Source organism: Microtus pennsylvanicus, chromosome X (assembly GCF_037038515.1).
Source record: "Microtus pennsylvanicus isolate mMicPen1 chromosome X, mMicPen1.hap1, whole genome shotgun sequence".
Lineage (NCBI taxonomy): Eukaryota > Metazoa > Chordata > Mammalia > Rodentia > Cricetidae > Microtus > Microtus pennsylvanicus.
In genome coordinates, this window is record NC_134601.1 from 33,588,699 (window position 1) to 33,606,427 (window position 17,729).

Here is a 17,729-nt window from a genome sequence, read left to right on the forward strand (position 1 = left end):
GACCCCAAATGAACTATGTACCTTAAGGATAACCTTGAGCCTCTGATTCTCCCACCATCAACTTCCAGGTACTGGACTTATAGACAGGTATCACCGACCACATCCAGGTCTCCATGAGAGCTGAATACCCTCCACCTCATGCCAAAGCTTTGGAGACAGTGGAACCACTCCAGAACAGTGGTTCCTTAACCCTACCTGAACATCGGAACTATCTGGGAGGGGGCTGGCAAAATGGCTTGGTGGTTAAGAACATTGGCTGCTCTTTGAAGAAAGCTGGATTCAATTCCTAGTACCCACATGGGTTCACAACCATCTGTAACACCACTTCCAGGGGACCTAAGGCCTAGGCATGTATATGGTATACAGACAATTACATAGGCAAACACACACACACATAAAATAATTTTTAAAAAAAATGAACTATCTAAAAGGCTTTTTTTTACAATTATCTGGGAAAAAATCTCTTCTGCCTCACCCCAAGTCTGGGAGTTTGTGTTTTTCTAATTATCTCAACTTATTCTAAAGTGCATTCAAGGTAAAGAAATCCTGCTGAGGAGTGGGTAAGAGTGCCAAAAGGAGAGTCACCTGGTCATTAGCCAAAGGAAAAGTGATGCCCAAAGTCAGGCTTGTGAACAATGCAGTATTTGGAGTGGGATTCCAGGGAGATGTAAAGGTTTGGATTGGCTGAGTATTGGTAGAGATGGTATCAGTCTTCACATTGGTGAATAAAGAGTGTCATGAGCTTGGAGACAGGATAAGTTCATTTTAGGCCATGTTGGCTTTTAGGTACCCACAGGACATATGCAGTCCTTGTTGAGAAAAAGAAAAAAGGAATAAAAAACCAAACTTCTCTGTTTCCGAGAGTGACACCTGGGACTGCGATGAGACACTGCAGTTGTCCTTCCTGCCCTTTCTGACAACCTAAAATGCTAGGAACATTTCTCAGCCTCGTGTTCCTCGGCCAAACCTCTAGGGGGGACAATGGGTTGTGTGGTTTTTAGTTTAGTTCTCATTTTGTTTGTCCTGAATTTCTTCACTCAAACTTCTGGGGACTGCCTCGGTTCTCATATTTTGGAATTTGATGATAAGATCGTGCCCAGCATATTTCTCCACTTTGTGATAATATGAAATTCATCTGGATTATTCCTTTTTTAAAAAATCGGTTTTTTGATTTTTGCTTTTTTTAAAACTGAAGTCTAATTGATACATAACAAACTGCACATGTTCAAAGTGAATACTACAATAAATTGTCACCCACAGCCACAACCACAATCAAAATATTGAACATATTCAATATTCACTGACATTTCCTTGGGCTCCTTTGTGATTTCTGGCTTTCTGTCACTATAGATTTGTTTTCCTTTCCAAGAGTTTACGTACATTAAACCATATGATACGTATATTTATTTTGAACTGGGTGGTTTTCCTCAGATTTATTTGGGTTTTTGTTTTGTTTTGTTGTTTTGTTTTGGTTTGGTTTATCAAGACAGGGTTTCTCTGTGTAGCTTTGGAGCCTGTCCTGGAACTAGCTCTGTAGACCAGGCTGGTCTCGAACTCACAGAGATCCACCTGCCTCTGCCTCCCAAGTGCTGGGATTAAAGGCATGCGCCACCACATCCCAGCCATTTTTCTTGTTGAGTAATATTCACAGAACCAGAATTGGTTACACATGTTGATGGACATTTGGGGTACTTCCAGATTTGTGCAATTACAAATGAAATTTCTATGAGTATTCATGCCCAAGTTTTCGCATAGATGTGAGCTTTCTTTGCTCTTGAGTAAATAACTAATAAAAGGATGGTTTGACTGTTTTCTAAAAGAAATTCTAATGCTATTTTCCAAAGTGGTTTTACCATCTAACACTCCTATCCATCACATATTACATTTTAGCTTCTCCAGTCTTATCGACTCTTGGTGTAGTCAGTCTTTTTTTTTTTCACCCTAGTCATTCTAGTATTATATAGCACTGTCTCTTTAAGGCTTCCATTTCCATTTTCCTAGGTCACTAGTGGTGTTGGATAATTTTTCATGTGTTCACTGTTGTGTGTCTTCCGTGATGAAATGTCTGTCCAAATCATCTGCTGCCTTTTTATTGGGTTATTTGTTTTCTTATTATCAAGTTTTGAGAGTTCTTTATGTATTCTGGAAACAAGTCATTTGTTGGATATGTTATTTGCAATTATTTCCTCCCAGTCTGTGTCTGGCCTTTTTGGTCTCTAAACAGTGTCTTTCGCAGAGCAGATGTTTGAATTTTGATGAAGTCCAGTTTGTTAATCTTTTCTTTTACAGATAGCACTTCTGGTATCATATCTAGGATACATCTGTCTATCCAGTGTATCTGTGTATATTCATGCATGTGTGTGTGCATGTTGGCATGTAGATATAGACACACATTTGTTGAGGTTCCACCCATTGAAAAGCCTATCCTTTCCTCACTGAATTGTCTTCATACTTTTATTACAGAGCAGTCTGTGTAAGAAATAAAACATCTAGATCTAGTGGGAAAGCAGTTGTCAGTCTTTCTGTAGTCTATTTCTGAACCTCTATTCCATTCTATTGATCTGCCAGTCTAGCCCAATGCCAACCACACACTATTGATAACTAGAGCTTTATAATAAGTCTTAAAATCAAGTAGTGTTTGTCCCCGACCTCGTTCTTCCTTTGAAAAATTGTTTTCATTCTAGGTCCTCTGCATTTTTCATAGGAATTATAGAATCAGCCTGTCAATTTTTACTAAAAATCCTACCATGATTCAGATTGGAATTGTGCAGAGTCTGTAGATTGATTAAGGGAGAATTGATTTGTTAACAATACTGAGTCTTCCAGCCCATGAGCAAAGTATTTTTACATTGATCGAGGTCTTTCATTTTCTTCAGCAGTTTTATAAGTTTTTAATGTATTTTTTTTACATATTTTGTCACATTTATCCCTAATTATTTCTTATTTTGATGCCATAATAAATGATTTTCATCTTTATTGCTGCTGTTGCTGCTGCTGTTTTTGAGACATAGTCTAATTCTATATAACTCAGGCTGGTCTGGAGCTGTGTAGCCCAGGCTAGTACTGAACTAGTGAGCCATCTTCCTACCTTGGCCTCAAAAGTACCAGGATTATAGGTATGAGCTACCATACTCAGCAATGATTTAGATTTGTAATTCAATTTCCAATTATCCATTGGTATCATATAGAAATACATTTTTACAGTGATTTTTATGCCTTGCAACTTTGCTGTACTCAACGAATAGTTTTAATGGGTTTTTGTAGATTCTACTGGATTTTCTCTATAGATAAACACTAAGTGTTCATTTTCTTCTCACTCCCCCACTTTTGATACAGTCTTGATCTATAGACAAGGTCAGCCTAAAACTCACAGTGTAGCCCAGGCTGGCCTTCCAATTCTCAGGCCTCTGCCTCCAGAGTGGATTTATTTACAGTTGTGAGGCCACCACTCTTGGCTGAAGAATCCTTTTTCTGTTCTTTTCCTTTGCTAGAGTGATACCACTGTGACTCCCTAGTCCCAAGGCCCATTGTGGTACAACCTCAAGCAAAGGACAACTGTTCAAATGAAGGTGGAGTCATTGCTAGCTGGAGTGCTGGCCTTAGAGTTTGGAAGGTTATCATACTCTTGACTATCACCTACAAGGTATTCCCTCTAGGGCAGCAAAATGGTTTTGCCATCTCAAGGAACAGAATGTCTGCTCCATCCCTGCAAGCTATCTCTCACCCTGGGCTTCTGGAACCGAGTCCCACAGAGAGCCTCTCCCGTTGTCTTTCTTTCCTTATTCTCATCTGGTCTATTAGAAGAGTCTGGTATGACTAGTAGTTGAGTACGGAACCCCCACCCCGGAAGGGTGACATTTCTCTTATAACAGAAGAAAGAAAGGGAATGAACCAGGTCTCACTTGCACAGTAACCCGGAGTTTTCTGCCCACTGTGTCTTTCTGTTGTGTGACCTGCCACTGAGAAGAGCATCTAATATTTGCTGAAACAAGCACGTAGTGTCTCTGTGACCCATGGCTCCCCTGTTGTCTCTTCCCTAAGGGCAGTAGCCCTTTCTTTCACTTGAATCATTATGTCTTGCTGGTGGCGTGATTCTTTTCTGGGATCTAAGTGCATAGCTGGGGAGTAGAGAAAGAAAGAAGCGATGTCTCCTTTAACTGATGGATTCGGTCTGCCCTCTCTCACAGAGTCGTAATGATGTTATCCGAGAACGCTTTGGAATGGAACCCAAGCCAGAGATGCTTTTGGATCTTGCTGCCCTCCACATCTATATCACTGTCTCAGCTACTCGGCCTAGTCAGAAGATCACACTCAAGAACGTGGAGTGAGTTGTGAAAGGGCCCTCCTGGAGGGGACAAATTGCTGTCCATAAGAAGGTGCAGTTGTTGAGCTCTGCTCTGCTTTTCAAGGTCATAGCCATCCTTCGGGGGTAAGAACTTGAATTCCTGATGCCTAACCTCCCATGCTTTCAAGCTATGGTTTCTACCGGTAGGGTATGCACGGCCACAGTTTGCCTGTCCTTCCCCTTCTTTCTCTTTTTCCTAGTCCGTTTCTCCATCTCTGCCTCTTGGAGTTACTCAGGTTCTTTCTGACCATCTCCCTCCCTCGTTCCCACTTTGTCTCTCTCACTAATCCCTTGCTCTTCTTCTGTTTTTAGGAAGGAGTGGGGCCTGGAACCCTTTCTTCCCCCCTCCCTCCTGCAGGGCATCAAAGAGAAGAACCTTCGGAAGTCTCTCTCTCAACAACTGAAGGCCCACCAAATGCATCCTTCTTGCAGCACCAAGGTACCCACCCAGAGGAGGCCATCGGGCACTACGTTTAAACTCTAGAGGCCTCAGAGAGGTCCTGAGTTGTACCCTGGGGGTTTCGAGCACTCTTCTGATTCAGGTGCACACTGAGCCATTCCTTCTTGGGTGCACACTGAGCCGTTCCTTCTTGGGTGCACACCCCATCATTCTTCCTGACTTGGGTACACATCTTGGGTGACCATGTGTGAGGCAGCTATGCAAAGGAGTTTGCTCCAAACTCAAACATTGCCCAAATAGCCTTAGCGACACATCACTGCAAGCCACTGTGTCCTCAAAACAAAGGAGCTATAAAGAAAGTCGTGCTTGGGGTCTTTCGCCAATTAGCCCTAATGGAGCACCTGTCCTGTGAAAGGCATTGGCTCCTAAGAGAGGCACAGATTTTCCATGAGAGTGACTGCTCTGTCCCTCACGAGATTCCTAATCTGTCAGTCCTAAAACAGAATCTTAGGAGATGAAGGTGCAACGCAGAGCTGGGCTGTCTTCTGAATACTAGGAGGCAGCAGTCTTTACCTCGGAGAGGCTTCTCTCCCCACCTCCCCTGGCCCTGCTGGGCCTTCTTAGGCTGCTAAGATGCCATCTGCTTGTGCTTCCTGCCCAAGAGGCTGGAGGATGGTGACAAATACTAGAATCGGCATGCAGATGTAGACAGGAGACACAATCACCCTATATATGCCACCCATTCCAGATTTCTTGAATTACCAACTAGCTTCTCTTTTAAGATGCAAATTTCCCCAGAGAGCTAAGCCATTCCCACCTTACTGTGCATGCTTAATCAGATTGGTTTTTTTTTTTCTTGGCTGAGAGCACCAGTGCTCACCACCATCTCCACAGCAAAGATTTTTTTTTTCTATGCACCCCAGTGCTTTGCTGAAGAAAGCCTGGCTTTAGCCCTTGAGTCAGGCACAGTCAAGTAGGGAAATAAAACCATAATTCCCAACACAAAGCAGCAGGCACTGGTACTCGACAAGTATTCAGGAGAGACAGATGCCAAGCCCAGGCTAGGAGAGGGAGAACTGGTATATTTAGTGCCAGAGCTGAGACGTGAAAGATAGACACATAAGAGCTTGTCTAGATGAATTGCTAGAAGCAGTCCTAAGAGGAAAACTTCCCTCCACCAGGAGATCTCTCTCTATAGAAGCCAGCCAGGTGAGTCGTGGTAGCAGGGGAAAGGACATAAACGGTTCAGACTATGCAAAGCCACAGAATATGAGACGCAAATCTGGCGGAGGCAGAGACAGGAGGATGGCAGGAACCAGTTCTTTCTGTGAGGGCTTTCTGTGTCACAGGAAGGGGCTGCACACAATCCTATAGACAGCAAGGAGCCATGGAGGAGTTGAAGCAGGAAACTGGCGTGATTAAATTTACTGTGTTTCAGGATGTTACCACTACCAAACACTGGGTGTATGTAACTGAGGGGACGAAGCTGAGTACCCAAAGCCCTGATATAGGAAGGAATGTCAAAGAAACGGTATAAGGCAAAAGAAATAGGTAGATCCATTCAAGAGGAAGTCAGGGGGTAAAATAAATGTGATTTGGTGAATGATGGTCCTCAGATGACAGGATGAAGGGAGAGTCCTGTGTCCCTCACAGGTTTCTAGCTCAGTTGCCCCAGACATGCTGGCGGAGACCTGGAAGCCCAGCTGAAGAACAAGCTTGGGACTTGGGGGTGTTCAGTATGAAAGCACAAAGTGGTACCCCATGATTGCATGTGGCACTATCAGTGAGACTCTAAGGATCTGAAGGAACTTAGGAGAGGTGCATAGATTAAGTGGATGTCAGAGTTTGCGGAAAGGGGCTTGAATTACTGAAAGACCAACAGATTCGAATGCTACTTTAGGTATTGGGACCAAGAGGTCCGAGGAGTGCTCGGGGAGGTAGGTGGAACGCTGAAGGTGAGAGCCATCCGAGCGGAAACTTCCTTCCAGCTTTACCCAGGCCTTTCTCGTTTCCATGGAGTAGGCTGATGACTAGCTCCTGCCATAAGACCTTGAGCCTCCACTTGGAGGATGTGGGATGTTTCTCTCTGCTCCTCTAGATTCTTATTTCAAGGTGGGTTGTTTCCACAGGGCTCCGCCGTTCAAGCAAAGCTCCAGTACCTTCGAATTCTGAATGAACTTCCGACCTTCACTGGTGTTTTATTCAACACTGTAGGACTGGTCAGTGGGACTAAGGGATTGGGGGAGGGGCAGAGCGTGGGGCCAAGGGGAGGGAACCAGCCCTTTATTGGAGGGACAAAATCAGTTAGCTTTCATATTCAAAGCATCCACTACATCCATGGGTTCAACCAAGTGTAGATCAAAAATAGTCTAAGAAAAAAAAACTGTGTTGGTACTGAGCATGTATAGACATTTTTCTTGCCATTATTCTCTAGACATAATAGTATAACAACAATTTATACAGTATTGGCACTATGTTAGGTATTGTAAGATTTCTGAGATGATTTAAAGCATACATTAGGGTCAGATATGACAGTGCATGCGTGTAATCCCAGCACTCTAGAGGCTGAAGAACAAGGATCACAAGTTCAAGATCGAGGCCATTCCTGCATATATAAGACCCTTTCCAAGAAGTACACAAGAATATCCATGCAAACGATATACAAATGTTATGTCCTTTTATGTAGGAACTAAGCACCCATGGATTTTGGTATCTACAACAGAGTCCTGAAAGCAGTCCCCTATAGATAATGGGGGTCAACTCCGTCTACTTTCGATGCCCATTATCAATCCTTTTGTTCCCCTTCCCTATATTCCAGGGTTTGACAACCCATGTCTGTAGAGGGCCAGATAGAAAATATGCTTGCCTTTTGTTGGTAGATCAAACGGATCTCGGTAGCAGCCAGTCAGCACTGCTGTGTTAGCATGAAAACAACCACAGTGTGTTAACAAATGGGTGTTACACCCTGCCAATAACTATTTAGAGACACAGAAATTTGAATTTCAAAGAATTTCCATGTGTCAAAAATATGGCTCTTTTGACTTCTTTCCAACTTTTAAAAATGTTCTAAGTTTTCATTTTTCACCATTGAGGTGTTTGAAACAGGTGAGGGGCCATATTTGGCCCATGGGCCAGAGTTTGCCAACCCCAACCCTGTTTGTTTGCCTCTACATGTACACAACTCCCATAGTCCCCTAGCCCGGGTTTCCCATCTCTCCATACTGCCCCCTGCCTACTCAGGACCTGCACTGCACCGTGATGCTCTGGGCTAAGGCTCAGCTGGCACAGTCCCTAAGACTGCTCCAGTCCAGTTGCCTCTGGTAGAAGGAAATTCAAATCATCTTGCTGATTGGCTTCAGGTGCTTGTCATGCCCTGTGGAACACGCTGTCGTGCTAGCACGGCACACTGGAGAAAATCTGCTTATCACAGTGCCTGTAGGCAGACATAAACGGTTCCCGGGTGATGTTACTAGCAGGGAGTGGGTCAGCGGAAGGCTCAGGTTTGATGACTTCAAGGAGTTTGTCCGCCCCATTTAAGGAAATCTGGCCTGTCAGACCTCGGAGCAGCCATTTATACACTGGGATTTGGAGATCACTGAAAGCCCCCTGGCCCCTCCCTCCACCTCCACACACACCCTGAAATCTCTCTTCCACCAGCCTGACATTGCTCAAATGCCTATTGGTCGTTCCTTTGAGTCAAGGCTGCTGGAGTACCTATTAAAGGGTAAATCTAGGGAGCCCTTCATTAAGCACCTAAACAACCCTGCATGCCTTAGGCAAAGTTATTTTTTCACTATGGCTTTGGCACTGGTTGAGAAGTGCAATTTGGTGGAGGGTGGGTAAAAGCCAGACATAATGCTGCCTAGTCAGGCAAAAGCACTGGCTAAGAGTTTTGGATGGCTTTCAACAACTGTGAAAAGTACCTTGGTACTTGATAACGGAGAGTTCTCCAAAAGCACCAGAAAGGACATACTTCACCTACCTCATAATTTTGTTAGAGCCAGCCCTGATGCTGCTCAGTTAACTTATTGCTGTAGCTAAGGGGTGATTTAGGCTGAGGATCTAGGATCCTGTACCAGGGAGGTTCCAGACTGTTTTCCTCTCAAGGTTGCGTTTTTAACCTTGGCACTGAGCCTCAGGTATTTCTCCTCCCTTCCCCTACTCCTCACGTACTCCAGCAGAACCTACATAAAACATATTTTCTCTTCTTCACTGCCTCTTCTCTCTGGTCCTTCTCTCCACATCTGTCTGTGAACGTTGTCTGCCTGGCACACTTGGGCACTAGGACGAGAAGCAGTCAGCCACCACTCTCCTGGTGGGACCCCGTCACGGCATCAGTCATGTTATTGACCTCAAGACCAACCTCACCACTGTGCTGTCCGAGTTCAGCAAGATCAGCAAGATCCAGCTGTTCCGGGAGAACCAGGGCGTGGCCCGAGTGGAGACCAGCATCATGGATGCCAAGGTGAGCGCTTCTTTGAGGTGCCGCTTCTTTCCAGAACAGCTCTGGGGGACAAGGAAAGAGTTGGAGCATGTGATTTGAGGCTCAGAGATTCTGAAATGACTTCTCCATAGAACTCTTTGTCTTCATATTTCCCTTCTCCACCTTCTAGGACTTAGATAATCTAAGATGGTTTGTCAGCACGCCTTAGCTACTGTTCTATTGCTGTCATTAAGATAGCACGACCAAGAAAACTTATAAAACAATGTGTTTACTTGTCACTTACAGTTTCCAAGGGTTAGAGTCCATGACAGTCATGGCATGGAGCATGGCAACAGACAGGCAGGCATGGCACTGACCCAGTAACTGAGTGCTCACATCTTGAGACACAAGTAGAAGGCACTGGGAATGATATGGGCTTTTGAAACTTCGAAACCCACCCCTAGTGACACACCTCCTCCGAGAAGGCCATACCTTCTAATCCTTCCCAAACAGCACTATCAGTTGGAGATGTCGAGGTATTCAAACATGAACCTATGGAGACCATTCTCATTGCAACTACTATGCAGCACTATGTAGGGCTAGGAAGTGTTGGGTTAATCCGAGTAGGTTCTCGGCAGAGAACAGGAGCTACCTAACCCATCGTTTCACAATTATTCTTGTCATAGCACACACAAAAATTTGAATTTATGGGTATCATGGTGACTTGTAATTCCAGTATTCAAAAAGTTGAGGCAGGAGCATCACTGCCTACATGGTGATTACAAGTTCAGCCTAGGCTATACAGTTAGCTCCTATCTCAAATATTAAAAAAAATAATTATGAAATTCATACAGCTGCGTATGGTGTTGCAACCCTGTCTGTATTCATAGCCACTTGGTAGGCCGAGAGGAAGATTAAATTTCACAGCATGCTTTGGCTACACAGGGAATGAGTCCTTGTCTCAAAATATGTGTGTGTCCAGTGTGTCCAGGTGTATGCGCACATGCAAGTGGAGTCCAGAGGTGTCTTCCTCAGGTGCTCTCGACCTTACTTTTTGAGACAGGCCCATTTTTGTCTCGACTGGCTAGGCTGGCTGAGCAGCAAGGCCCAAAGATCCTCCTAGATTCTCCTTCTCAGCACTTGGATTGCAGGTGCATTGCTATCCCACCCTGTTTGTTTACGTGGATGCTAGCGTTGGTACCTAGGTTCTCATGCTTGCAGTTTGCTCCCTGGGCCATCTTCCCAGCCCTTGGGGGGAAACAGGAGCTCACAGCTGGTGAGGAAGCTCAGTAATAGAGCGCTTGACTGGCATGGGCAAGACCCTAGATCCCATCCCTAGCATTGCAAAATGTCAACAAAGGACATCACACTCACATGGAACTTCAAGCTAAATGGAGCAGCCTTAGAGGGAGACTCTGGCCACCTCAGGCCCTGTCTGTCTGCCTCAGAGATTAAAGAAATGAATGACTTAACCCATCTCTGCCCATCCCACCTGTATATTGGTTGGGGAACATCCACTTTGAGCTACGTAAGAGGTGTGTCTGTGCATTGACAGTGGTTCTGGGGAGTGGGGGGACAATTAGAGCCGACGTGCCATCTCATCTCCCAGAGTCCAGCTCTCCTAGAACCTCAGAACCTTCCCCATAGATCAACACCTTTAGACTGGCAAAGCAGCTGTCACAGAAGTCTGGTAGCCATGACCAGCCACCCCCTCCACAGTTCTCCTGTTTGAACACAGTGACCAGTGTGGGCAGGGGGCAGGCCTTCCTGCCAGCTGGCAGAGGCTCTCTCGGTGGGAGGTACAGCTTTCCTTTCTTAAAGGATTTCCCAGAAGGACGTGTATTTAACAGATTAAGCAGTGGAGTGTTTTGCTGTTTCTAAAAGAACCAATTACTTATTTTTGTGTTTGTAAAACCCAGGAAGCTTTAATATGCTAATCTTTCCACCTGTGATCTGTGGTATTCTCCTTGGTTTGGGGACCGGCCTGGTGCTGATGTTTAATTGGGTTGTGGCCACTTTCCCAACCACTGGTTGCTACTCTTCTCAGATGTCGGGTAAAAAGCCAAATGAACTGGTAAGGGAAGGGGAAAAAAAGGACAAGACACGCCCAGGGAAGTGTGGGTCACAGAGATATAGACATGGTTTAAAGCAGAGGAACAGCTTTTAGCTTTTGTTTTTCAACCTTCAGCATTTCAAGAGTGAGTTTTTCTTGTCAACAGCACAAGAGAAATCCCATGAGAGGTTTTAAACAATAAGGACACCAGGGTCTGACTCTGAAAACTGATGTCCCCCACCTTTTGGAGACAGGATTTCTCTGTGTAGCCCTGGCTGTCCTGGAACTCACTCTATAGACCAGGCTGGCCTTGAACTCACAAGAGATCTGACTACCTCTTGCCTCCTGAGTGCTGGGATTAAAGATGTGCACTACCACTGCCTGGCTAAAACTGATGATTTCATTGGTTAGAAGAACTACCTGGGCATGAGGATGTATTTAATTTTTTTTTATTTTCTCCAAATGGATATTGTAACACAATGAATTAGAGTGAGCCCAGGTTGAAGACCTACCTATATGATCAGAGGTCTGGGAGGAAAGAGGCTGAGCTAGGCTCAGTATGTTTCTCCCGAATGAGGAGCACACTGCTTATTTCTGAAAGTGATCCACCCACAGTGGTGAACATGAATGAACATTTCAGAAAAACTACACTTTTATCAGGGTGACTACAATCACAAGCATGCGTGACCTTCCTTGACACAGCATGAGAACCCCTACACAACTCTGGAATCAGATGAAGTTCACCCTCTCGGGGAAGCCACACACACACACACAAATACAAAACTAAAATACATCTCTTTCTAAAAAAGCAGGATGAAGCAAATGTCATAGATAAATGTGGTATGGAATATGAAATGAAAAGAACGAGAAGGAGTTAACCAGAACTAGCTTCCTCGAGAGGGTGTTTTGAGCTGGATCTTGAAGTGATAGGCATGAATTAGCAGAGAGGAGTGGGATGTGTTCAAAGAAAGGCAAGGAGCAAGCACGGAAATAAGCAAACCATATGTGCAGGTCGATAAGCATAGTCGCTTGGCTGGAGAGGAAAATAAGGAGAGGAGAGATTGGAGAGATTAGGGGCGGGCAGAACAAGTCCGTTAAAAGCCTCCCAGGCCAGTTTGAGGAATTTAGATTCAATGTGGTTGATTAGTAAGAATGTACTGTTGGTCCTTGAGCAGAGGGGTAACAGAATGAAAGCTGATTTGGGCCAGCATGAAAGAAGGGCGGAAGCAAGACAATTGTGAAGCCAAGGAGCAGATGTGCAACATGTGTTGTATTAAGATGGGCATGGCTGGCCCCTCCTGTGTTGCACACAATAAATGCGTTTTCTTTCCTTTTCTTTTTCAGTTTTTCGAGACAGCGTTTCTCTGTAGCTTTGGAACCTGTCCTGGAACTCTCTCTATAGACCAGGCTGAATTTGAACACACAGAGATTCACCTGCCTCTGCCTCCCAAGTGCTAGAATTAAAGGCATGTGCCACCACTGCCTGGCAATGCATGTGTTTTGTGTTTTCTTATTCCTCCCCCTATTGCCTACTGCACTTATCCAACGTGCACTAAATAGCAGTGTTAGGTGTAAAGGACTCTAGCAGGTCAAAGCCAGGCGATGGTGGCGCACACCTTTAATCCCAGCACTCAGGAGGCAGAGGCAGGAGAATCTCTGTGAGTTCGAAGCCAGCCTGGTCTACAGAGTGAGTTCCAGGACAGGCTCCAAAGCAACACAGAGAAACCCTGTCTCAAAAAAAAAAAAACAAAAAAAGGGCTGGAGAGATGGCTCAGCAGTTAAGAGCACTGGTTGCTCTTCCAGAGGTCCTGAGTTCAATTCCCAGCACCCACACGGCAGCTCACAACTGTCTGTAACCCCAGTTCCAGGGCATCTGACCCTCACACCCATGAACATAATAATAATAAAATAAATTTTTTTAAAAAAAGGACTCTAGCAGGTCATGAGTAAGTGGTGAGATGTAAGGAGGCCTCTAGTTAGTTCCCAGCTACTTAATCCCAAAATCATCACACAGAAACTGTATTATTTAAATTACTGCTTGGCCCATTAGCTCTAGCTTCTTATTGGCTAACTCTTACATCTTAATTTAACCCATCTCCATTAATCTGTGTATCACCACAAGGCCGTGGCCTACCAACAAAGTTTCAGCATGTCTGTCTCTGGCGGCAGCTCCATGGTGTCTCTCTGACTCCGCCGTTCTTTCTCCCATCATTTAGTTTAGTTCCCCACACACACACACACCTAAGTTCTGCCCTATCAACGGGCCAAGGCAGTTTCTTTATTCATTAACCAATAAAAGCAACACATAGACAGAAGGACCTCCCACATCAGTGAGATGACACTACCGTTGAGGATAAATACATTGTGTTTGTTGTCTTGATGAGACATTAAAAGGTAGTTTAGGAGTGAACGGTGACCAATAGTAAGGTGGATGATGAGTGCACAGAGGTGTAACCAAGTGATAAGGGGTTCAGGTATACCCCATTAAGAGCAACAGATAATATGTGAAAGAAAACTTCAGAATTAGCCACTTGGTGTCATAATTGCTATTCTCTGTAATAGGATTTACCATGTACAATAGGTAGAATAATCCTCTCCTAAATATGTATATTCCATAATCCTCAGAACCTGTGAATATGCTATGACAGAGAGGAATAAAAAGTGCAGACACAATTAAGATTGCTAATCAACTGACCTTAAAATAGGGAGATTAGCATGAATTATTCAACTAGGACTAATGTAGTCAATAGAGTCAGTCTACGTGGAACAGACTCTGGAAGTTAGAGAAAGGGATGTGACGAGAGGATTCAGCTCACCCTTGCTAGCCTTCATTAGGGAAGAGACCAAGGACCAAGGAGTGTGGTAACTTCCAGGATCAGGAAAGGGAAGGAATAGATTCAACTCCAGACCACAAAAGTGACACGGTCCTGCACTTGATTTTTAACCCAGTAAAGCTTGTATCAAAACTCTGACCGCTCAGACTGTAAGGAATAAATGTGTATTACTTAAACCACTAAATTTGGAGTTGGGTATTATAGTGACAATAAAAAAATCAATGCCATGAGGTTTTTCACATAGCAAGTACTCATATATATTACATTTTTCTTTTTCTTTCCTTTCCTTATTTTATTTTACTTTTGAGACAGGGTTTCATGTATCTCTAGCTGGCTTTCAACTTCCTATATAGCTGAGATAATAAGATGGCCATGAACTCATGATTTTCCTGCCTCTACTTCCCAAGCACCGTGGTTAAAGTTGTGTGCCACCATGCACAACTTATGTGCCACCACATGCAGTTGTTTTGTGTTTTGTTTTGTTTAGTCTTATTTTTACTCTTTGGAGGTCCACCACTCAGTTCCCAAATAAATACACAGAGACTTATTCTTACTTATGAATGCCTGGCCTTAGCTTGACTTGTTTCTAGCCAACTTTTCTAACCTAAATTATCCCATTTCTCTTTAACTATGTTTTGTCTCTGGGCTTTTTACCTTTCTTTATTCTGTATGTCTTTCTTTCCTTCTTACTCCATGGCTGACTGTGTGGCTGGGTGGCTGACCCCTGGCATCCTCCTCTCCTCCTCCTGTTCTTGCTTCTCACTCTTCTCGTCCCCAGATTTCTCCTCCTATTTATTCTCTGACTGCCAGCCCCACCTATTTCTCTCTCCTGACTTGCTCTTGGCCATTCAGCTCTTTATTAGACCAATCAGGTATTTTAGACAGGCAAAGTAACACAGCTTCACAGAGTTCAACAAATGCAACATAAAAGAATGCAACACATCCATGCATCGTTAACAAAGGCAGCAGAAACCAATGTAACACACCTTTACACAGTTAAAATAATATGCCCCAACAACCACACCCAGGATTTTATAAATGGTAAGCAAGCTGTGAATGCACTCTACTAACTGAGCTACATCCCCAGTTCTCTTATGCTGTAATAAAGATACTATTGACTGACAAGCATACCATTTGCAGCCAGCTTTTGGTACCAGAAAACATCAGTGATGTATGCTCTGTGGACTACTAATCCATACTCTATGAAATGGGTATAGCAACATTTAATCTCTTTCCACATGAATATGAAGATGAATGACAACATCATGCTAATAGCTTTGTTGGAATATAGATAGCACAGAAATCAACAAATGCATTGATTAGAGTTAAAAGAACTGGTTGCAATTGTGAAGGGTGATGAATGCCTAGGATCATATCCCATGGGACTACGGGTAGAGAAGTTTGTAAACCACCCTAGGGCTGCTGGGGATTGAACTCAGGACCTCTGGAAGAGTAGCCAGTGCTCTTAACTGCTAAGCCATCTCTCCGCACCTCAATGTATCTCTTACCCCAATACTACTTTCCTTTTTTTAAAATTTGGGTTTCAACGTTTTATTTTTATTAAAGCTAAGTATCCTTAAAATATGGTTTATAGGTTTTTGGCCTATTTGAAAGAACTGACTAGCCCTGAAAATAGAGATTTTTGTTTGTTTGTTTTTGTTTTTCAAGAGAGGGTTTCTCTGTAGCTTTGGAGCCTATCCGGGGAACTAGCTTTTGTAGACCAGGCTGGCCTCAAACTCACTACCTCTCAGCCTCCCAAGTGCTGAGATTAAAGGCATGTGCCACCCACCCCCACCTGGCCCAATGCAACTGTCATGACTTCTTTTTGTGTGTGGCCTACTGAGTTTAAATACTGTTTGGTTTCATGTGCATGTGTTTGTGTGCTTGAGAGCATGTTTGCATACCACATATGTAGAGCAGGAGCCAGTAGAGGTTGGAATAAGGTGTTGGGTCTCCTGGAACTGGAATGACAGACAGTGGTTAGCCATCTTGTCAGTGCTCGGAACTGAACCAAGGTCATGTCTTCTGAAAGAGCAATGCTTGTTGAGACCATATGTAGTGCCCCCATCTCTCCCTGAGTTTAATTGCAAGTTTCTTGCTCACTGTGGGTGGGAGGTTATTTTCTGGAGCAATAGTAATTTATCCATAGCTACACTACTGAAGAAAATGACATTTCCTCCCCCAGTAGCTATTAATTGCCAGGAGTCCCAGAAGGAAGGATGGGTCCTCAGCACTTAGGAGGCTAATGCAAGGGGATCGGAAGTTTAAGGCCAGCCTGGGTTATATAGGGAGGACCTAGCTCAAAAAGAAGTGGGGAAGGTAAGTGAGACAGCTCAGGGGGTAAAGAAGCCATCTACCAAGTCCTAAGAACCTGAGTTTAATCCCCAGATCCTACACAATGAAAGAAGAGAACCAACTCCTATAAACTATCCTCTGAATTCCACACTCATGCCCTGGTGCACAGAGAGAGACATGCATACAGAACAAATACATGTAAGATAACCAAACAGAAGAGAATCTGGCTGTAAGATGAGTACACCACTACACATGGAATCTTCCATTTCAGCTGCTTGAATTTCCTTAGTAGAGGACATGGAAGTTAGCAACCAAACTTAGTCCATTTCTTCATAGATAGCCCACTCTGGCCTAAGAATGTTCTGGAAGGGTTTGCTGTTTCAACCATGACAGTGTAAGTTAGGATTTTCATTGCCATGAAGAGACAACATGACCACAGTGACTCTTATAAAGAAAATATTTAATTGGGGTGCCGTGCTTACAGTTTCAGAGGTTCAGTCCATTGTCATCATGACAGGGAGCATGGCAGTGTGCAGGCGGATGCCGTGCTGCCTACATCTTGACTTGCAGGAAACAGGAAGTCAACCGACACACGGGTGGGTATCCTGAGCATAGGAAATCTCAAAGCCCACCTTCACAGTGACACACTTCCTCCAACTAGGCCATACCCGCTCCCAACAAAGTCACAACTCCTAATAGTGCCACTCCCTGTGAGCGTATGTAAATTTCAATTACATTCAAACTATCACAATAACTAACTGTAAGAATCATGCCCAAAGATTTTCAGTTTTGTTTCTGAAACAGGTTCTCATGTAATTCACACAGGCCTCAAAGGATGACCTTGAACTTCTGATCCTACCTCCTCTACCTTCCCAAATGAAGGGATCACAGGCATGCCCTTCTCCCCAACACCCGGCTCAAGTGTAAAGATTTAAAATCACTGGCTACTCCGGCTGTTCCTCCCAGATCATTGAAAGCAGCGTTTCTAGGGGTGGGTGCAGGAATAGCTAAGTCTTTCTAGACTCCTGGATGACTCTAATGTACAGCTGGTCTGAAAACCATTGCTTTAAAGCGATATTCAGCCTCACCTCGAAATTGTCTGGCTATGTCCAATTAGCCTTTCCCAGTGTTACGGAGGCAAGAACTCAAATGGACTGATCCCCTGAGACTCCCGGACCCCCCATCTGGTAACCTTGCCTCTCTGGGATGCTTCCCATCCTTTTTCTCTTGCCAGAGATGCTGGAGTGAGCCAGCTCTATACCAGGGCATCCCAGGAAGGAGATACAGCTGGAGCATGTCAAATTAATCCCTGCTGTAGCTTCTCCTGCCTGGCTCGTGCTTTAAACTCCATTCTCCTTATCTTATTTTCCACTTGAAGA

At 44.2% G+C, this 17,729-nt stretch overlaps 1 protein-coding gene across 1 annotated transcript in view; it reads left to right on the forward strand.

Moving 5' to 3' along the window:
- The window catches only part of Frmpd3 (FERM and PDZ domain containing 3), a 74,349-nt gene that overhangs the window by 32,650 nt on the left and 23,970 nt on the right, over positions 1-17,729 (forward strand). The window contains 4 exon segments of the mRNA XM_075956609.1: positions 4,188-4,324; positions 4,658-4,784; positions 6,875-6,964; positions 9,031-9,210. Of these exon segments, the coding sequence (XP_075812724.1) occupies positions 4,188-4,324; positions 4,658-4,784; positions 6,875-6,964; positions 9,031-9,210 (534 nt within the window).